The 22,875-nt window shown below is 45.9% G+C and overlaps 2 protein-coding genes across 4 annotated transcripts in view; both read right to left on the bottom strand.

The window, feature by feature from the left end:
• IFT88 (intraflagellar transport 88) overlaps nucleotides 1-10,541 on the bottom strand; it is a 59,697-nt gene extending 49,156 nt beyond the window's left edge. The window contains exons 1-7 of one of the 2 annotated variants that reach the window (XM_032956858.2): nucleotides 9,780-10,541; nucleotides 7,942-8,050; nucleotides 3,831-3,893; nucleotides 2,610-2,666; nucleotides 1,732-1,788; nucleotides 630-699; nucleotides 13-82 (exon numbers count right to left, since the gene is read on the bottom strand). In XM_032956858.2, the coding sequence (XP_032812749.1) occupies nucleotides 13-82; nucleotides 630-699; nucleotides 1,732-1,788; nucleotides 2,610-2,666; nucleotides 3,831-3,893; nucleotides 7,942-8,043 (419 nt within the window). In that variant the 5' untranslated portion in view covers nucleotides 8,044-8,050; nucleotides 9,780-10,541. The other variant, XM_032956859.2, reaches the window with a different exon arrangement.
• Nucleotides 10,542-10,674: 133 nt separating this feature from the next.
• PEX1 (peroxisomal biogenesis factor 1) overlaps nucleotides 10,675-22,875 on the bottom strand; it is a 59,838-nt gene continuing 47,637 nt past the window's right edge. The window contains exons 18-24 of one of the 2 annotated variants that reach the window (XM_032956852.2): nucleotides 22,136-22,278; nucleotides 20,424-20,527; nucleotides 19,359-19,550; nucleotides 17,417-17,653; nucleotides 13,954-14,133; nucleotides 13,103-13,233; nucleotides 10,675-12,510 (exon numbers count right to left, since the gene is read on the bottom strand). In XM_032956852.2, coding sequence (XP_032812743.1) covers nucleotides 12,429-12,510; nucleotides 13,103-13,233; nucleotides 13,954-14,133; nucleotides 17,417-17,653; nucleotides 19,359-19,550; nucleotides 20,424-20,527; nucleotides 22,136-22,278 — 1,069 coding nt within the window. In that variant the 3' untranslated portion in view covers nucleotides 10,675-12,428. The remainder of the gene's footprint in view (nucleotides 12,511-13,102; nucleotides 13,234-13,953; nucleotides 14,134-17,416; nucleotides 17,654-19,358; nucleotides 19,551-20,423; nucleotides 20,528-22,135; nucleotides 22,279-22,875) is intronic. The other variant, XM_032956853.2, reaches the window with a different exon arrangement.

Genomic DNA, 22,875 nt, shown 5'->3' with positions numbered 1-22,875 from the left:
ACACAAACTCACGTGTCCTCTCCTTTTGTCTCCAGTGGAGGTGCTGGTCCTCGGGACTGGCCCATTGGGTCAAACGCAGCGCCTGACCAAAACATAACAATACGTGCAACTCATAACTCACACGTAGACTCACACACATCACATCGGTGTTATCTTACAGATGTTTCAAAGTAACTCAGTTGATGCGTATTAACCTGCTCATCAGCAAACACCGAATCCGTTCAGGATCAACCTTTCGAGTACCAAAGCTGTCAGCCAAACAGGTGCCGTTCATGAGTATGTTTGTTACGAATCGAGCGCAAGTGGACGAGCTGATGTCTGTCTGCTAGATCAACCACATAAGTTCGTAATGAAGAACACCTAAAATCTTCTGCTACTCATTTTAGTCTGAAATGTAAACACACCTTTAAAAAAAAAACTGCTGACCATTTTGGAAACACCCATCAAAATCCTATGGATATCATTTTGAATTCACATGTAACAGAAATGAAAGCAACTTTTAACATGATGCCATCCAAATAAAAGATAGACACAGCTTCCTGTACCGCCTAAAACGAGCAACGCTAGCAGGGGGGAATACATCTCAAAGTGAGAGGGTAGCAGGAAATAACGGTGGTGAAGCGAGTTACCTCTCGAGCCCATGGAGCTGTACCCAGCAGCTCGTACAGCTGTCAAGGGTCGGGCTCCGGGGCTACCATCCTGCACACAGGCACACACGGGCACACAGGCACACATTGTCACAGGCACACGGGCACACAGGCACACATTGTCACAGGCACACATTGTCACAGGCACATATCGTCACAGGCACACATTGTCACAGGCACACAGATCCTCGACTCTTAAGTCTTACAAATCCATCAGAGAATGTTAGCGAGCACCCTATATTGGCCACCACAACCCATGCTGAAGCGGAGTGACCAGTAGCGCCATGCCAAGCCTGCTTTTGTCGCCCCCAGGACTGTTTTGCTCGTGGGGCAATAAAACGGAAATGCCTGAGACAAACGGGTCGCAGGTCCATCGAATGTGCCGCCACCACCTCCTCACCACCTTGCAGCTCATCAGGTTGGGAGTTCCACAGCACGTAGTGATAAAAGAATGATCCGCAAACTTATCCTGCACAGTGATGGACTAATAAACTAAACTATTTCAACTAAACATTTTAATTTTACCATGTAAGGTGCACTGAGCTGTATAGCTCTTTTGCAGAAGCGACCTGGCCGCAAATGATAGCTTAACAAAGTGGCTTATAAAGTGGAAATTTATAGCAGCCAAATACTGGCTGCTATAAAGCTTCAAATCAAGATTCAGCCAAATACTCTTAAGGCATTTTTCTAAATGTGGAGGGAAAAACCGGGGGACCCGGAGAAAAATCCACGCGATCACGGGGAGAAAATGCAAACTCCAAATATATAGACGTCAGGATCGGGATCAAACCTACGACTTCCTGTATACCATGTGAGGGAGTTAACATCTCGCCACTGCAGTGCCCCTAATAACATGCACTTGTTTTTTTGTGGGGTAATTGGTGACCATGGAGAACCATCAAATTCACCATACTTCAAACGTTTGCAACAAAGTAGGTCGGAGCTTTGAATTATTTGTACCATGGGCCCATGATGATGCTTGATCAATGCTCTTAACACAGAGCGTAAGCCTTTTGAAACACCCAGCAACCTCACAAAGTCTGTGTGTTTAATGTGTGTGTGCGCTTCCAGTGTCTGTGGTTACCTGCACAGCCCCAGTAATGGGTCGTCCTCCTATGGATGAAACCAGACGATTTCTCATCTTCACACACAAGAGAAAAAAAATATTCACAAAGCTAGGACGTGTCCTATTTGTTATTAATGAGAATGTTTAAAGTGGGTTACAGAACACAGCAGAACACATTTAAACTGGTCAAGGTTCACACATTCTACTTAAAAAATGTTGGACATATTTAATGATGGTTTATGAAATGTATAGAATTCAATCAAGTGCAACAGATACGTTCAATATACAGTATATAAAAACAGGCAACAAAACCAAGATTTAGACATTTTAAAGGTAGGTACACCTTTAAAATGTAATTTCTGACTTGTGGCCAATACAGATTTTATTATAATTCCTAATAAATGCACTTTCGAACGGGTACCACCAACAGTCACTCATTACAAAGACACATCTCCAGTATTATATTATTTTAAGTATTCATTTTAATATTTTACCACAATCTTGTGCCTATTTTGTCTTTCCATGAATCTCACAGCAATGCATCACCCTGTGTTATGGAATGGACCAAGGAAGGTGCTATCAATCAAGTGCTTCTGAAATATCAGGTGATGTCTTATCCATGCTATGCTACAGACAGAAATGCTCATTGCACTATAGTCAAATCAATTTTCCTTATTCAGGAAAATTAAAAACAAAACTACATTTTATCGGATGGTTTTCATGTAGTCATTGGTAACCGAGTTGAGACCACAAACTGGCTAAATTTGAGAGCGCAGTTTAGTTACGGGCAGACACCCAGATTCGATCGGAGGATCCCAGAGGTGCCAGCTCAGTGCTCTGACCTCTGAGCCACCTCATCTTATCATCAGTTTCATCAATGTCCACATTGCCCTCACCATCATGGCAGTTCCGGGAGCTCTCACTGCTGCTGTGCCTGGAACCTTGGCTGTCATCTGCAGAACCAGATACACACACACAGTTAGATCACCACTAATATCAACCGGCACCATTAGCATGGTACTAACAGTCATGGGATTTTTGCACACAGTGTTGATGTACGGTGCTTTTTCAGGAATATTTTGCTGTTTTTTTCCTGGATTTTCTGTTTGCACAGTCACATAGTTACTTTAAGATGTTTTCTTGTTCATGTTTTTGTTTTTTGTTTGTTGCGGTTGCACCCGATTCAAGAGCCGAATGGCTCACAGGGCTATACCAAATAAATGAAAAAACTGAAAACTGAAAATGTAAACAGTGTCATGGAGGGATGAGGTCATGAGGAAATGGGATCATCAGGGAACAATGGCAGCTCAGTTACATTGTACATGGGAAATACACGTGTGACTGCGGCATGGAATACACATGTATACTTATGTGTACATCTATATACAGGGTGTTTCAAAAAGATTGACACCATTTCAAAGACATAGCGATTTCAAATCGGGTCCATCTTTTATAAACACCCTGTATAAATACGTGTGTATGAGTGTTCAAAACTGACGCAACCATTTGGCTGTGGTATGAGCAGACTTAAATGACTTGATATTGCCATCATTATCAATGCTATAAGATAAATGTACACAGTAGACTAAGAGAGTGGGGGGGGGGGGGACAGATCACCTTCGCTTACACTGTCGGAGACCTTAATTTAACAGTGTTGTGTCATGAAAACATTGTCATACTTGGAGAAGTCTTTTATATAAATGGTACAAAAATGAAATATATTTGGTGGCATGCATTCCCCGTCGTCCTCTGCCACATCGGCTGAGTGCGAATTCCAGGTAGCCAGGGATCAGGTAGCTGGGGTATTACTCCGTGTACTCATCTCACGCATCGAAACCCAAGGGGCTGCACAGGAGTGTGACCGGATTTTATTTGCGCTCTCTTCGCTGCAGCTCTCTCAAACTATCGGCTCTGTTCCTCGCCATTTACCCACTTAGCTCAAGATCTTACTGTTATTTCCGACCCTTTTGTAGGTCTCTTGTTACATTTGAAAGTACTTTCGTTGCATGCAAATGAAACACAAGGCAGAGCTGTAAGTATGCATCAAGGTGAATACTGTGTATGTTTCCACCGCAGGCTACATTATAAAACTTGCAGCACGAGTGGTTCTGACTCACCGGTGGTCTGCGGCCATGACTTGTTTTAACGGCTTGCTGAAAGCCTGGGTCATTCTCCAGCTCCTGGACACACAAAGACAAAGATCACCCGTGTAGCCTTAACAGAATGTTGGGGCAAGTGCTGTTAGCGAGCACCACCTATGAAGGCTGGCATGGCACACGAGGGGGTGGGTGGCAAGCACCACGCCCGGCCGCCTTTGTTTCCCCAGCGGCGATATTTACACACGGCACCGGGAAGTCATTTGAGGCGGAGTCGACCTAGGGGATGCCCAGGATGGGTTCAGATAATTGTCACAATCGAACTTGGCTCGCCGGGTTCGTAGTGCAGCGCACTAACCGCTACACTAACGCTCATGAACACATGCACAGAGCGTCATAAACCTCAATGATTCACATTAAGTTTCAGTGGCCCCTTTGTAATCAATAAAGCAACTATACGAGTAGCTGAAGATCCACAGCTCAGCTCTGTAAACAAGGGAAACGCAGCTGCACATGGGACACCAGAGAATCCACGCATCCCTCAAAATGGCGAACAGATACGTTCCTGTAATATTGTAATATTGTAAATCGATACCTATTTTCCCATCGACTTCCATTTTATGAGTTCTTACTGACACAATTCCGGCCCCAATGCATAATTTAATTAAACTTAATAATGTAAAAAAAAATGAAGCACATATTTCATGAAAAATAGATCATTTGATTAAATATTAATACTGTGTACCCAAAATAAGTTGCAAAACGAAAAATACCACACAGCACTTACATTCAAGGAAATTGCTTTATGTTTTTTTATTGCACATTATCGAGAAATTCCGTATATTGAGTTGCCATATGATGAGGAATGACTGCATGACACATGTGTGCATGGATCCTGGTAATTGGCTTACAATGCTCTGTAGACTTATGTTGTATATTGATTTTAAAAAAATGCATCTGTAATATTAATAATAACAATGGCATTTGTGTATGCAGGAAAGCCTCTCCGGATTTTTTTGTTGTTATTCTGTCTCTCACTGTTCAAATAAACCAACCATTAAAATAATAGACTGATCATTTCTTTGTCAGTGGGCAAACGTACAAAATCAGCAGGGGATCAAATACTTTTTTTCCCTCACTGTACAATGGTACTCCCCAGTCCCTCCTGCCCCAACAAAATATTTTTTTCCAAATGTGTTTTCCAAACTCTTCACACACCATACGCATTAACACACCTGCATTAATTCCATCCAACAACTTGCATTTGTCTCGCAGACTGAGGGATTTATACTTCCGTCCCTTTCTATTACTTCTTGATGTAGGTGTAGACGACATTTCTGAGAGGGTTGGCTTGCACAGAGTGCATAAGCAAGGTAAAGTCCAAAGCGACAGGTCTGGACTGACGCTCACCACGCGCACCGCCACCAGACTGAGCCGTTGTTTTGGTTGTGGCACGTGGCGTCGCTCCACGTGTATGCCGGAATTGAACCATTCGGTACGGCAATTCGGCTCATGGCGAATTACTAATATACCGTATATATGCAGAAAGCGCAGCCGTGCCGAGTTATCCCCAATCACGAATGATCAAATACCAAAATAACGAGGTTTTACTGTCGACTTACAATTTTTTATTACCATGATATCAGTTTTGTAACCACATCAGCACAGGGCTACTAGTTACACTCATCACATTTGCGCCACTGCCAGTCTGCGGAAACTGCAAACTCTGCCTTGAGTTTTCCGTGTCTCAGGTGACATGCAGAGGTGAATGAACTGGAATGCACCGACTTCTTCACAGCTTTCTCCAACAGATGGGCACGTGCTGTGCATTTCAAGCTGGTGCTTTAGCATGTAATTATTATGCCCTTTGTTTAACCAGGAAAGCCTCAACGAGTATCAAGACCATTTTTCAGGAGGACCTTGCACAGTCTTCACAGTAGGGAGTGATGTTGTTGTTGTTTTTGTTTACGATGGAAGGACACTGGAGGAAACCCATGCAGAAGATGCAAACACCACACATTCCCACACACTCAGACCCTCCTGTACTCTCACACAAACTAAAAGACAAAGATCCCCCTATAGCCTTTTACAGACTGTAGGGGCAAGTACTATTAGCAAGCACCTATGAAGGCAGGCACAGCGCACGACAGGGCAGGTGGTCAGAGCCACTCCCGGCCACGTTTGTCTCCCTCCTGATCATGTTTATACATCACACAGGTACTCATTTAAGACTGAACTGGTGCAGGACCAGTTCAAATATTTGTAACTGATAATGACCGTGAGCAGGACTCAAACTCCGTTCGCAAGGTTTATAGCGTAGCACACCAAACCAATGCACCACCACTCCCCACAGACACAACCACCGTTCACCGCTAAGTGGCAGTGGCATCATCATGGCGCTTGTGCCAGGCTAGGTGCATTTTGAGGCGATGTGAGGTGTCGAAGGCTCGCTGGTAGGTCATGGGACAGACCATTTACCAACTATGCTCCCCACTGTGCCAACTTGCTTTGTTTTAGCCAGCCGGTGCTCTGCTCATTGTTGTGAGTGTCACTCCTCTATCCTCCATTGTTGTTGAAGGGCGACTATCTCCACCTGCCCAGTAGCTTCCTTCACGAGCCTCCTCCATAGAGGCCGAACTTGAAACTGTTGGTACTAGTCTTCAGCAAGTCCACTCAGCTCCACATCCTCCTGTATCGCATGAGTCCATCTCTTTTCCAGTCTGTGTTGTGCTCATTTAGTCCCCTCTATCTGGCCAAACAGAAGCTGCTTGGGCATGCGGTGGCTGGGCATTGTGGCTATATGACCAGCCAACGTAGCCTTGCCCACCACAGATCATTGTTGTCAGCTTCATTCCTCCACTGTCCGTTGTTACTGGAGGGCATGTCTCCAACTGCAGTAGAGCCTCCAACTCCTTCTCAGAGTCCTCGTTCTCAGATTACGTAAAATGGTTTACCAATAGGGGGCCATCCCTCGATTGCATCCAGGCATCAATCAGCCTACCATTGTATCTGTACCAGATGAAAATTCCTCTGGTACAGCCAAAAATGGGGACCATTTATCACATAGGGCAATGTGCACACATACACCACTCTCCCTCAGCAGCTTGCTTGAGAAATCACCTCTACCCAGCACTTTACCTGGTTTCAAGCTCCGGATTGCCGTTAGCACATCCTCAACACATGGCACATCAGATTCACAGGGAGTGGGTATTTCCTCAAATATTTGAGGCACCCACATTCAACAGCTATTTACTTATTTTATTTTACCATGTAAGGCCCACTGAGCTATATAGCTATTTTTCAGAAGCGACCTGGCCATAAACAATAGCTCAACGAAGTGGCTTATCATATGCGAATTTACAGCAGCCAAATGCTCCAAACGCATATTTTTAAATGTGGAGGGAAAAACCGGAGGACCCGGAAAAAACATCCACGTGACCACAGGGAGACATGCAAACTCCAAATATACATGTGTCAGGGTCAGGATCGATCCGTACGACCTCCTGCATATCAAGTGAGAGAGTTAACATCTCGCCACTGCGGTGACCCAGGACATAACTACAGTACCGTACTGCACAGATACTGCAATTTTGATCATTTGGACTGTACACTGCACACACTAACATATGTTTGAGTTTATTTGATTTGTTACACGGATGGTCCCAATTGGCCAGTTGCACGACTGTTTTACAAGGGGAATCCGTGGTGCGTGGGCACAGCAGCATCCATACTCTTTGGATCTATTCGGTAAAGTCACCTAGGTCAAAAATAAAACAAAAAAATCACAGCAGCATCAGCAACAACAAATACATCAAAATTGCAGAGAATGAGAAGAGGATCCCCTTAAGGAGTACCATACACTGTAGAGTTCAACGAAGTTGCTTATCATGTTGAAATGTATAGCAGCCGAATACTCTTAAACGCGTGATGTTGATTCCAAATGTAGACGAAAACACCAGAGGACCCGGAGAAAATCCACACGGTCACGGGGAGAGAGACATGCAAACTCCAAATATCCCGGCGTCTGTTACGGGATCGAACCCACGAACTCCTGCGTTCCAGACGATGGCAAGTTAACGTCTCGCCACAACACGCACTCACACGCCACTGTGCACGTATTGCAACGCTGCACCTCAATGTCGTAGGTGGGGTTGTACTCATTGTAGCCCGAGTAGAGGTCCTCCTCTTCCTCCTCGGGCACCAGCATGATGTGCTCACCCCGCATTCCCGCCATACCTGAGCTGAAACATGCAATTCAAAGTTTACGTTTTGTTTTTTTTACCAATTCTTTGTAATTCATATTCTTGCCCGTGGCAATACGTGCGGGAGCTAAATGCCAATGCCGAGGTCTGCTCGCCGCAAGAGGGCTTCAGCAGAGACTTTCGATTTAAAGCTTTGGTGACTGCAAGGATTCATCTTGTTTGGTTCTTTCGGTAAAGTCACGTAGAATGAGAATAAAATAATAAATTGATAAAATAAAATAACACAATAAAATTCTCACGACGTTTCGGCCACAACACAAGCGGCCTTCATCAGGTGAAGGGACGAGGCTGTCTGGAGGACAGCGCTGGAGCGAACAAAGCCACGCTCAGATCGCGACCTTTAAGCTGTGTGAGAAGAAACAAAGCGCCTTGACAAAGGAATTAGCAAAGAATTTAGCATTGAAATAGCTGAGTGATTAGCTTGTGACTGGTCACAGAAATGGCTATGTTAAAGTCAAAGCATACACATCCGCAGAGGCACCCCTTGACAAAGGAAATTAGCATAGAATTTAGCATTGAAATAGCTGAGTGATTAGCTTGTTACTGGTCACAGAATATTATTGTTATTTTATTTTATCAATTTATTATTTTATTCTCATTCTACGTGACTTTACCGAAAGAACCAAAGAAGAAGAGCAGAGACTTTGTGTAGTTTTCCTATTCCTCCCATTGAAAAGGAGTCCAGACACCCCAATGGTTTACTCCACCGTCTGCAGTTTGGATTTCATGGCCACAATCGCGCGACTGTGGTTCGTCTTTAATTTTACACGCGCGAAGACGTGCGCGAATCGGCCTCATGATAACAAAGTTGTATTTACCTCCGTGATTTGTTCTTGACACCTGATGAAGATCGCTTGCGTTGTGATCGAAACGTCGTGATTGTTTTTTGTTTTAATATAATTGTATTGTATTTCTACATTCGGCCTGATGATGTTCTGAAGACACCCGTGTCTTCAGGGAACGTCAAAGCCAGGAGGCGTGATGTTTGGGTATTTATTACAGACGTCCGCGCTGTCCCACTGGGTTCGCTGGCATTCTTCTATTTGAGATTAATATTAAAGTTAACAAAGTACATGTATATGGTCAGTTTCGTGGATATCCGCTGTTATCATTCCATCTTAACAAGTTAGATAAGCTGACAATACATCTCCTTTACACATCTGTCCCCTCCACGGAACAAAAAGTGGAATAGCGACACTTCCCATCAACCACAAGATCTTCTGCGCATGCAAAATTTCGGCAGCATCGATTCTCTCACGCTCTCTCTCTATCTCACTCTCTCTCACGCTCTCTATCTCACTCTCACGCTCTATCTCACTCTCTCACGCTCTCTCCGTCTCTCACGCTTTTTCTCACGCTCTCTCACGCTCTTTCTCTCTCGCTCTCCCTCTCTATCTATCTCCCTCTCTCACGCTCTCTCCGTCTCACGCTCTCTCTCACTCTCTCTATCTCACGCTCTCTCTCTCTCACTCTCTCCGTCTCACGCTCTCTCTCTATCTCACGCTCTATCTCACGCTCTCTATCTCTCTCACTCTCTCTCACGCTCTCCCTCTCTCTCTCACGCTCTATCTCTCTCTATCTCACGCTCTCTCACTCTCTCTCACGCTCTCTCTCTCCGTCTCTCTCTCTCACGCTCTCTCTCTATCTCTCTCACGCTCTCTCTATCTCTCTCACGCTCTCTCTCTCCGTCTCACGCCGAGCCTCTCACCGCGCCGCGTTCACCTCGCCCAGGCCCCGAGCTCCCGGCGTACCCCGCGCGCGCGTCGCGTCGCCATAGGGACGGGGCCTGCAATGGGGCCGTGAAGCGCCCTTGCCAGATCAGAGGTTTTTACCTTCACGTCTGAGGTTTTTACTTTCAGATCAGAGATTTTTACCTCCACGTCTGAGGTTTTTACTTTCAGATCAGAGGTTTTACCTCCACGTCTGAGGGTTTCTTCAGATCAGAGGTTTTTTTTACCTCCACGTCTGTTGTTTTTACTTTCAGATCAGAGATTTTACCTCCACGTCTAAGGTTTTTACTTTCATATCACAGGTTTTTACTTTTAGATCGGAAGTTTTACCTCCACGTGGGGTTTTTACTTTCAGATCAGAGGTTTTACCTCCACGTGAGAATTTTACTTTCAGATCAGAGGTTTTTACATCCACGTCTCAGGTTTTTACTTTCAGATCAGAGGTTTTACCTCCACGTCTGAGGGTTTCTACTTTCAGATCAGAGGTTTTTTTTATCTCCACGTCTGTTGTTTTTACTGTCAGATCAGAGATTTTTACCTCCACGTCTAAGGTTTTTACTTTCAGATCAGAGGTTTTACCTCCGCGTGAGATTACTTTCAGATCAGAGGTTTTACCTCCACGTCTGGGGTTTTTACTTTCAGATCAGAGGTTTTTACCTCCACGTCTGAGGCTTTTTTACTTTCAGATCAGAGGTTTTACCTCCACGTCCGAGGCTTTTTTACTTTCAGATCAGAGATTTTACCTCCCTCCACATCCGAGGTTTTTACCTCCAAGTCAAATGGTCTGCTGATGCTGCTACTGCGTTAGCAGTGGGAGCGCACAAGCATCCACTGCTAACATTCACAGTAAAATACACCGAATGTAAGATGAGCCATCATTGAAAATTATTTATTATCAGTGCATTCCAGAAGATGAAATTGTAAACGTAACGTTTAAATTATCTGTAAATCTGAAGACGTGTTTTTTTGTTATAATTAAGTTATCAGATACATCATATCGTCTGCAAATTACTAAATACAATGTACAAGTCAGAGTTTTACTATTTACAATTCTGAAAATAATTACCCGGTCTTGCAGTTAAACTTTAAAAGATCATTTTAAAAACATTACATAGGACCCATGCTATATTGGCGTATTTGCTTGCGCGGCACGGGCAGCCTATTTTTCATATACTCCTCACCGAGGCAGTTTGGGTGTGAGAGTTTTGTCAGCGAAACTAAGAGCAACCTCAACACCGCCTGGCAGCGGTGGCTAGCCACGTGGCTTGTCATCCAGCACTGTGGATGCCGCTAGGGTTTGGTGGATCTCACGAATGACAAAACGGAGCGAGACTCCCTTCCCGTGGGTATCAAGGTGCAAGTACCCTGGGGCCCGCCAGCAGGATGCAGAACAGCAACGTGCACACTGATATAATCTGTACATTGAATGCATTTATGCTGAACTTCTTTCGCGCCGTACGTAGCCAACCGTGCAAATCGGAGTTGTATGGAAATAGGGTGTTGCCCCTTCACAACATGTGTGGGTTTTCTCCAAATGCTCCATATTTCTGCCACATGTATAATAAACACCACATATTGGCTGAAAATTATCTTAATAGAGAACTACAGAGCAATTGTTGGTGCCGGCTCACCGCCTGGCAGCCTTCCTAGCTTGTCTGTTTTGTTTTGAACGTTGTCATTAATACTACCTTGTAGCACCGTTTCAAGTAATGGCTCTTATTGAGCAGATTGAAAGGGAAACGTGAGCAGTGATTAAATTATGTTTTAAACACGAGAGCACAATTTTAAACAACTGATATATTAAAAGACCCGTCATTCTGCTAAATAGAGGCACAATCATAGCTGAAAGAGCTCCACGCATCACATCCCTATCAATAATCGATTACAATAAGGCTAACTGCGATAGCAGACCAATCAGTAGCCCCAAATTCTGCCAGCCAACACACTACTGTCATCACCTACTGCACCTTCGATAGCAAAATTATTACATCGTAGAGTGTTATATATCCTTATTTTAAAACAATAAACTTAATCTTTTTCTGATACCCGGTATCTGACAATAGAAAACTGTCAGCAATTATCCAAAATGTATTCAATACCTTGTAAAGCGCAGTTTCAACACTACAACTAAAAATGCGCCGCTTTCCCCTCTGCGCTCATAAAAAGCCAACAGCAGCCAAGATATTTTTCAAAATTGATTATTGGATTTGGGGCTGTGTGATGATCTGGCCAAGTTTCTACCACAGCACCCTCCGCCACCTGACACAGCCTAAGGAATTTTCACGTGGTGGTCAAGCGTTTGACGACATGCCAACGATGAGTTGGAAGAACATTTCTCACAACCAAATGAATCAATTAGATCCGACGTTGATCATTACGTGGCCTGTGTCACGATATTTTTGTTATCCGTCAGTGTTAATACGTATGTACACGGAACTTCTTTCGCACCGTACGTAGCCAAACGTGCTAATCAGAGGTGCGGGGAAAGGAAAACAACACTAAACACAAAAAGTGGCTCTAAAGAAATGAGTTCTCAATTTAGAATCTGATGGCTGTCGTAACGGGTGCTTTGCCCTGTGTGCCGACACCACCGTCAATGCAACCGCTCGAGTGTGAAGCATCATCGGTTAAGCGAGGGTGACTCTTTGGAGAGGGGAACGAGTCCTGTCGCCTTCACTGTTCTCTTGGCAGCCTCTGATGTTTTTGTATCTGGAATGAGAAGAGAAGGCACCCAGTGAGAATGAGGCCGCACGAGTGTCGCAATAGACTCCAAACAAGTCGGAATCAGAATATTTATTTAGCCTGGAGGAATCCGATGAGCTGTTAAGCTCTTTTTCACAGATGTACAGTAGGGGCGGGTCAGAAAGTTACAACAATACAAAAAACATCACACGCAACGGAGTGCACCACCACACGCACCGAAATACACCACCGTGCGTAACTGGCACACGCTCAAGTGAAAGCCAAGTGACTTCCTGCTGCTCAAATGAGCAATGAGGCAGTGCTCGTGTCTCCAATGTACTGCCATAAGCCAGTGGTGTACATTCTACATTCCTATGACGGGGGCGAGTTTATCCATAGAACAGCCACTGTTGCCTTCCCCAAAATATGGAGCTTATTTTATCAACCTTGGATGGATGATGGGCTGAGTCAACCCCCCCCAAACCGGAATCTGAACTCACAACCCTCCGATTGCGAGCCGCTCACTCGACCGCTCAGCCGAATGATGTGATGGCAGCAACTCCGCCACCACGGCTAGTTGAAGGGCAGCAGAAGCAGCACTGCGAGCAGGGGCACTCACAACTTGTTAAATACTGCCCAGTCTTCACTGGAGATCGAAGGACATGTGCTCGCCAACGCAGCCAGCAGATGGGATTGCTTGATCTGCAGTCTCTTCATTGTCTTCTCATTATCAGCTTGTGTTTCACCGTTCTAAACACACATATACACATTCATGGATACTCATTAATTAAATTTTGTATTTGTTTTATGTATGCTTATTTATCTAGGAAAGTCTCACAGGACGGTTCTGCCAGGTTTCTACTGCAGGGGGTGATATTGCTGTCTGTAAGCCCAGTTGAGTTATTTGCAGGTAATTTTTCAGAATTGGGATGTTTGGGCGAAACAGGTTTTGTTTAGCTATGGCAGGAAACCGGAGAACCCAGAGGAAACCCACGCAGAACAGAGGGAGTCCACACAAATTCAACACAGAAGGGCGCCCCGTGTCGGGAATCGAACCCAGGTATCGTCTTGCTGTGAGGCACGAGTGTTTAACTGAACTATTTGTTTATTTTATCAGGTGTAAGGCCCGCTGAGCTTTAAAAGCTTTTTTTGAGAAGTGATCTGGACACAAATGAGAGCTCAACCAAGTGGCGTATCACGTAGAAATATTTATAGCAGCCAAATAAACCAAAAGCACGTTGATCCTAAATGTGACGGAAAAACCAGAGGACCCGGATCAAAATCCAAGCGACTACTGGGAGAACATGTCAACTCCAAATATACAGGCGTCAGGGTCAGGATCGAACCAACGACCTCCTGTATACCAGGCGAGGTACCATGTTACCCCCTGCCGTGAAAAAAGAGATAAAAAAGATGCACGGTAATCTGCTCAAATTGCAAAAAACACGAATGTGGGTGGCCATACCGCACCTTTATGTCCACACCGTGGACAGCGCGTCCGTTCTCGATGATGAGAGAGAGCTCAGCGCGGCGGGAATCGGTCTCCGTTGGACTCAGCTCACAGAAGCCTTGCTGCAGGGACGGCATGTACAGCACCGACTGGCCCAGCGCCCACTGCAGCTGCTGCTTCAGGGATGCTTCCTGCGTGGCCTGAGTCAACGATGGATCACAACAATGTTATGAAAATCCTATCCCGTGAGCATCAAGGCACCATACTCTGGTTTACCAGAAGGCGGACAAATTTTATCTCGACCCTTCTGCATGGGATAGAGTGTTGCCCCCTCGCATGCATGGGTTTTCTCCAGGTGCTCCGGTTTCCTCTCAAGGTTTAGAAACACTCAGGCAAGGCCCACTGAGTTATGTAGCTCTATTTCAAAAGTGACGTGGACAGAAATGATAATATAATCAATGAAGTGGCTTACTCTTTGGTTCTATTCGGTAAAGTCACGTAGGTAAAAAATAAAACAACAAAAATCGCGACGTTTCGGCCACAACACAAGTGGCCTTCATCAGATGAAGGGGACCGTACTGTCACGAGGACAGCGATGGAGTGAAGACAGTCCAGCCCAGGTCGCGTCCTTTTAAGCTGTGTGGGAGGAAACAAAACGCTTTGACAAAGGAATTAGCATAAAATGACCGAAAAGCACAAGAGAACCGGCACGGAGGGGGGAGGGGGTGTGAAGTGGAACGTAGAGGACCGGCACGGAGGGGGGGGGGGAGTTTACAAATGTAGGTGTGAAGTGAAATAAGCTTCTATGAAAGTTTGGTATGTCACTATTTGGATAAATACTATTGAAAATTAGTTTAATGTTTGGTATGATTTAGAACATCTTTCCAATGGTTGCTTAATTTTAAACCATCTTCTCGGTTGAAATTGTGTCTGTGTTTGTAAATCTGAATTGCCTCGTGGATAAATCTCTGATGAAAACCTGTGGGTTTACAAAGGACCTTGGTATCGGAGAAAACTATATCGTGATCACCCACAGCGTTGTAACAGTGATCAGCTACGGCAGAAGAATTCGTTCTGCCGTGTTTCAAATCTGATTTGTGCTCGCGGATTCGGTCAGAGACATGTCGTTTCGTCTCCCCGATATAGCAATCACCACAAGTGCAGCTCAATTTGTAAACCCCGAGGTTCTGTAAGTCAGGAATGACATCCTTCACGGATGGGATCAGATCACGAATTTTGTGTACTGTATTGAACCAGACCAGGATCTTGTGTTTGTTTAGAATTTTAGAGATCTTTTTAGTAACGCCTGCTATATATGGTAGTGTGATGGTTTTGATCGGAGTATCAAGTGGTTGTTCTGTATGGAGGGAGAAACAGCTTGGCGGATGGTACGGTCAGAGTATCCATTTCTCTTGAGGGCCAGATGTACATGTTTTAATTCACTGGTCAGGTGGTGTTGGTCTGAAATGCAATGAGCCCTGTGGTATAACGTTGAAATAATTGAAAATTTGGTACAACATGGACTAGACCCCGATACACCTGCGCTGGTTAGGCAATGCCTCACCGATACCTACTTTACTTGGAATGGCACCTTCTACAAACAAAATGAGGGTACCCCCATGGGTTCTCCCTTGTCACCAGTGATAGCCAATGTTTTCATGGAGAAATATGAATCAGACGCCATCCAGACTTCCACCCTCAGACCTTCCCTGTGGAAGAGATATGTAGACGACACTTTCATCATTTGGCCACATGGCCTCCCAGCTTTAAACCTTTTCCTACACCACATCAATTCCAGACATCCCGCCATCAAATTCACCATGGAAGTGGAGAAAAATGGTAAGCTGCCATTCTTGTATGTTTTGTTTGAGAGGAGACCTGATGGCTCATTGGGACATTCTGTCTACAGGAAACCCACCCACACAGATTCCTACTTGAAACCTGATTCCCACCACCACCCAACTCAAAAGAATTCTCTCATCAAAACGTTATACCGCAGGGCTCATTGCATTTCGGATCAACACCACCTGACCAGTGAATTAAAACATGTACATCTGGCCCTCAAGAGAAACGGATACTCTGACCGTACCATCCGCCAAGCTGTTTCTCCCTCCATACAGAAACAACCACTTGATACTCCGATCAAAACCATAACACTACCATATATAGCAGCCGTTACTAAAAAGATCTCCAAAATTCTAAAACAAACACAAGATCCTGGTCCGGTTCAATACAGTACACAAAATTCGTGATCTGATCCCATCCGTGAAGGATGTCATTCCTGACTTACAGTACCCCGGGGTTTACAAATTGAGCTGCACTTGTGGTGATTGCTATATCGGGGAGACGAAACGACATGTCTCTGACCGAATCCGCGAGTACAAATCAGATTTGAAACACGGCAGAACGAATTCTTCTGCCGTAGCTGACCACTGTTACAACGCTGTTGGTGATCACGATATAGTTTTCTCCGATACCAAGGTCCTTTGTAAACCCACAGGTTTTCATCAGAGATTTATCCACGAGGCAATTCAGATTTACAAACACAGACACAATTTCAACCAAGAAGATGGTTTCAAATTAAGCAACCATTGGAAAGATATTATAAATCATACCAAACATTAAACTAATTTTCAATAGTATTTATCCAAATAGTGACATACCAAACTTTCATAGACGCTTATTTCACTTCACACCTACATTTGTAAACTCCCCCCCCCCCCCGTGCCGGTCCTCTACGTTCCACTTCACACCCCCTCCCCCCTCCGTGCCGGTTCTCTTGTGCTTTTCGGTCATTTTATGCTAATTCCTTTGTCAAAGCGTTTTGTTTCCTCCCACACAGCTTAAAAGGACGCGACCTGGGCTGGACTGTCTTCACTTCATCGCTGTCCTCGTGACAGTACGGTCCCCTTCACCTGATGACGGCCACTTGTGTTGTGGCCGAAACGTCGTGATTTTTGTTGTTTTATTTTTTACCTACGTGACTTTACCGAATAGAACCAAAGAGTATGGATCCTTGCAGTCACGAAAGCTTCAAATCTAGAAATGAAGTGGAAATTTAGAGTAGCCAAATGCAAAAAACGCACAATTCAAAATGTGGAGGGAAAAACCAGAGGACCCAGAGAAAAATCCATGCGACCACGGGGAAAGAGACACGCAAACTGCAAATATACAGGCGTCAGGGTCGGGATCGAATCCACGACCTCCAGCGTACAACACGAGGTATTTAACATCTCGCCACCGTGGCGCCCCATTAATTGGCAAAACTCATTAATTGGCTAAACACATTTTAATACACAGAAGATTGCACAGCTTGAGCTAGCACCTGCTAACCGCCTGGCTGCTGCCTTTCAGCTCGGCAATGGTTCCCTAGTGATTGCAAGCGACACAATGTGCACGAACGACAGCGTCGACAACGATGCTACGTACGACGCCAAAGATCTCGGTTATTATTCATTCACGAGAAGGCAAAACATTACCCACCAGCTCCGAGGAGAGTCCATTGCCCATCTCGGACTCGTAGGAGCTGCCGAAGTAAAGCCTCCAGACGTCGGGGAGGGGCAGCTCCTCGGCAGTGGGCAGCAGCTCACAGGCATCCAGCGAGGTGAGCGACGGCTCCAGGCCCGACTCGGGCCCAGACTCTTCAGACCCGCCGCTCGTCGCGGGGAATAGCATGGAGGAGAGGCTGTCCGTCTCGCTCCCCGCCGCGCCCCCCTCCTGCTGCGGCAACAACTCAGATTATTCCAGCCGCCAGGTGAACTCCAAAACAACGGCAGCGGCATCATAATCTTCATCGTCATTAAGTTTGAAGCGAGACCCCGTGCTTCCGTGTGCTGGGATACGTTTTAGTGCAGTTGTTCTCAACCTTTAGTTGGCTACTGTACCTACCCTTTGTTGAATTTCGTTTCAACTGAGTATACCCCCTTGCCTGAACCAACATGATTCTGAGAAATACATGTAAGAATAATGAACATCAATATTTTAACTAATTGTCAATTTTGTGAGGATTCCCAACTAGCGAGTACCTGCTTCGAATAACAAAAGTAAACGGACGCTCTACATGCGTGGCGTCATTTGTTTACGCTCGCTGGTTACCCTTGGAAACCCGCATTGTTACAATCCATGAGTTTAGAAAGGTCTTTATATCGTTCTAGGCTACCATATGGCTTAAAATGTTATCATAGTTATTTTCTATTGACAGATTCATATATGATTATTCACCAATCACTCTCATGTATGATATATTTATGAATCGCCTCACATACCCCCTGGGACATTGCCACGGACCCCCAGGGGTCTGCGTACCCCCAGTTGAGAAACACCAGTTTAGTGTGGCATGAAGCATTTGAGAAACCTGTGCAGCACTGGAAATGTAGATAATAATAATAATATTGGGGCAAGTGCCGTTAGTGAGCACCAATGAAGGCCGGCACATCACACGAGAGGGTGAGTGGCCAGCTCCGCGCCCGGCCGCCTTTTTCTCCCCAGTGCTGATGTTACACATCGCACCACATACTTATTTTGAGGCTGAGTCGACCAAGGGGAGGCCCAGGACCAGTTCAGATAATCGTCACTGGTGTCGGGCAGGTTTGTAGCGCAGCATGCAAACGACTACGCTACTATACAGGGTCACACTCGCAAGCATGAGTATTACCTGCTAAAAAATGCGTGGCAAATATGAGTCCGACTAGCACGGTGCGAAGTGCACATCCACGATTCATCATTGATTTTTGGGTCAGATCATGCAAGTAAAATGTGTGTTGTACACCCTCCTCCACGTGAGACAGCCAAATCAATAAAGTTGTCACATGAACACACGTGGCAATTTATTACTGCTTCAGCAGCCCCCACCGGTGTGACATTGGAGAGCGATCCACACATTTAACCCTTTCCCATTGCGATGACGTATGTGTACGTGTACGTCATCCGTATGGAATCGGAAGAAAAAATAAAATAACTTTATCGGTACTGAGGCTCCCACATGGCCATGCAGGAGCGCGTGCAGCAGTTTGACGCCAGCTATCAAAGAGAGCAGTGGTCGTGTCGCTACAGTTATTTGCGGTGAGTACAATGTCTTTAAAAACGACGGCCCTATGCCTCTCCAAATAAAATTAACGCTAACAGCTTGCATGTACCGAGATTCAGCGGTGAACGGGACACCCCACTCTGAAACTTGCAAACGTCTCAGAACGGGAAAGGGTTAACAACTGTATTCAAGGTTTCTCTGAAAGTTACAATCGGCATCATCAGGCAGTTGCCACAAATGTGGAGGAGGGCTTTACGACACACATTTTACTCGTGTGACCCGACCCAAAGGTCGATTACGAATCATAACATCGGTTGCAGTATCCTACATATGAACATTTTCACATCTCTTGTGTGTATGGATCGTTTCAGAATCTGCGTGGAAGAGAGACGCCATCACCTTGTTGTTGTTGTTGACGACAAAGGAGTCGGCCTGCAGGCTGTTGATGGCCTCCATTTGGGCGTTGTAGAGCAGGGCCTTGAGGTCGGCTCCCGTGAACCCCGCCGTCTGCTCAGCCACCTGCTGCAGGCAAGCGTCCTCGGCAAACACCAGGGGCCGGCTCAGCACGTGAAGGATCTCCAGACGCTCCTCCTGCACGGCGACCGGCAAAGAAGGCATCTTAGCTGGCCGGTGGTGGCTATGCTGCTACCGCACGTGGCCGCCTGTAATCCAGCGCTGTGGACGCAGCAGCGAAGGTTGGTGGATCACCGCACAGATGTTGCTGGGAAACTCCCTTCCCGTGGGCGTTGAGGAGGAGCCGTGCCCTGGCTCGCCACAACAAAAATGTGGACTCCACCTGTTCCAACTGTACGGGATAAGAGTGTTGCCCCCGTGTATACGTGGGTTTTTCCTTCCTGGTGCTCAGATTTCCTCTAAATGTAAACACTCATGAATTGGCCTAAATATGTAGAGGACTGTAGAGCTTGGACAATTAACCGTGTGGCTGCCTATGCATTTATCTCTGGTTCCTCCTCGAGCCTCTTGAGTCGTTGTAGCTGTTCGTGAATGAACTAAAACTGTGCGTTGGCGGCGGTTTACAAGTTGACATTATTATTACGATTACTACACGGACTCCTCTATTTACGAAAATTCGACTTATGAAGTTTATAGATACGAACAAACCAGTCTGTATGTCCAGTTGCTTGTTCGGACTGCGAGTCGTAAGTTCAATCGCCGCGCAATAGATGGTGGCGGTGGCATCTACATCTGTAGAATGTGAAGAACCAGTGACATCTACAGGAGATGAAACAACTTTTAAAGCCATTCCTCCTGTTTAGTGAACGTGCCGTGCAACATGTTTGGAATTGACAGCAGTAAAGTTGGACCTACGAACAAATCGACTTGCAAACAGACCTCTGGAACATAACGCAAGTAGAGGAGTCCCTGTATAGCGTAAACTATGCGGAACATCCGGCCGGCGGCTCTCTTGGCAGCGACGAAGGCGCAATGGGCCCGATGGCTCACCAGTGAGGGAGGCGGACAGAAGAGCGTTTGGTCGAGTCGGCCCGGACGCAGCAGGGCTGGGTCAATCAGGTCCGGGCGGCTGGAGGCAGCCAGCACGTACACTCCTGCGGCAAGAATGTTCACCACACCAAACACGGACATCGAAGGTAAACTATAAAACATATTTTTTTTATTTTACCAGGTGTAAGGCCCACTGAGCTTCACACCTCTTTTCACGAAGTGATGTGGCAATTACAAATGATAGCTCAACGAAGTAGCTTATCGTCGTGTGAAAATTTATAGCAGCCAAATAATCCAAATGCACGTTGGTTCTAAATGTGGAGGGAAAAACCGGAGAACCTCTAGAAAAATCCACGCGACCACGGGGGAATCATGCAAACTCCAACTATATTAGCGTCAGGGTCGGGACTGAACCCACGACTTCCTGTATGCCAGGTGAGGTAGTTAACATCTCGCCACCGTCATGCCCCAATCAAAGTGATTTCCTGCTCAAGGCGGCAATGAGGCGGTGCGCACTCCTCTTTACAGCCCTGAGCCCCTATGGTGGGTGGGGCGAGTCTATTCATAGGGCACCCAGTATTGACTTCCCACACAAAGTGGTTATTTATTTTAACGACCCCGCAAGGATGATGGGCCGAGTCAACCAACAACTAGAATGGTTACTTGCAAACTTCTGATTTTGAGCCTCTCGCTCTACAGCTGTGCTACCTGGCCTGACGACGATATTTTCCAACTGTTGTCTGTGAAGCACCACCACTCGTTGTGTCAGGATTAAGTCTCTCCACACGGCGACAAGCAATGGGGACTGTGGAGGGCCCTGAATGAACTAAAGGTGGGAATTAGAGTAAAATCATTAACACGTTTAATCAAGCAGGAATGCTCATAACAAATCCACCTCCGAATATAATTGGTGCCCTAAACAAACAAGGTAAGCTCAGAGTTGAGAGCCCTGAGCTGGCAAGGATAAGATGGTTGGCTATGTACGGTGTGAAAGAAGTTCAACGTACATACATACATCCCGGGTTCGAACCCAGGCAGTCACCTATTATTATTAAACCAGGTTCTCAATGTAGCGAATTAATGGTTTCAGCCCGGTCACCAGTGAGTGCATTTGGCTAAATTGAATATCTTGGAATTAAATATCAGGTTGTCATGCAATGGACGTTACTCTCATCTGCAGAGCGGGTGGGAAAGTGCTTCCCTCAACTGTGTGGGCCAAAGGTCACTTAAACGGACCTCAGAGGTAGCTCGGTGATATCTGCATCCATGGAATGTTCTCTAACACGAAGGGTTGCACTGATCTGCGAGGGATCCGAATGGATTTCTCCATCTCATGACTCCAATAGCAAATGGCATACAATTGGGGGAAAAGAACTACCTTGAAAAAAAAACAACACATTTTATTGCCTTCAAAAAGTTACATGTGGATTCAAAGAAAACAGAAAAGAAGAATGGCTACGTTTAAGCATTTTAGACGAGGCTGCTGATAGGATGGAATAATAATCATCACGATCCATGGGCACATAGCCCATAGGTGTCCACTGCCAATTTCGTCATTTGTTTCCACTTTCCCCCTGGCCGGAAGAGGATGAGTGTTTATTGTACGAGGGTAATGGCCCAGCTGAAGGAGGCGTGCCGCAAAGAGGCCGTGACACGAACTCCATCTCTGGCCGTCCAGCGGGTGAAACAAGGGAGCCGCCAACCCCCCTCACCGTGCAGTCCCTCCACGCCGTCCAGCTGGGTGAGCAGTTGGTTCACCACGCGGTCCGTCACGCCCGTGTTGTCGTGACCGCGGCGCGGAGCAAGCGAATCAAACTCGTCAAAAAACAGAATGCACGGCTTCGCGGCCTGGGCCCTGCAACGGACGAAATGCAACGACGAGGCAGAGCGTCAATCCTGCGGCTTGGCACTGTAAAAGCATTTGGCTGCTACAAATTTCCACGCGATAAGCCACTTCGTTGAGCTGTCATTTGTGGCCAGGTCTTCTGTTTCCGAGACCCACACAGCGTCAGTGCCGAACACAGATTCATCACTGAGTGTCGGGTTAGACCGCGTAACGATTTTGTCAAATCACTATCGTAAGATCATTACGTGGCACACGCGCTTAACCTTCAGCGATGCAACTTCAACCCTGGTTGATGCTTGGAAAGCCAAATGGAGTTCACAAAAAGTCACAAACCAACATCTCGTGACAGACTCCGGCTTTGATCGTCCGTGAAACTTACAGGGCCACAACCCCAAAACCACATGCACACAAACCATGGTAGCAGACACGGATACCTGATGCACTAATGGAAAATGTAAAACTCTCCGTCAACGTGCGACTGCAGTCACCCAGAACAGAACCATGGTACGTATAACGGACTCAAAGCCCGATTCAAAAACACGACTGGAACTATAATTTAACATTGCGGCTTGGTTGAGAGAGATAATGGCTTCAAGAGCAGCGGAG

Source organism: Petromyzon marinus, chromosome 19, assembly GCF_048934315.1.
Source record: "Petromyzon marinus isolate PM22_M1 ecotype Great Lakes invasive population chromosome 19, UKy_Petmar_22M1.pri1.0, whole genome shotgun sequence".
Classification (NCBI taxonomy): domain Eukaryota; kingdom Metazoa; phylum Chordata; class Hyperoartia; order Petromyzontiformes; family Petromyzontidae; genus Petromyzon; species Petromyzon marinus.
Note: the sequence above shows the minus strand (reverse complement) of the source record. Positions and strands in the feature narration are given on the sequence as shown.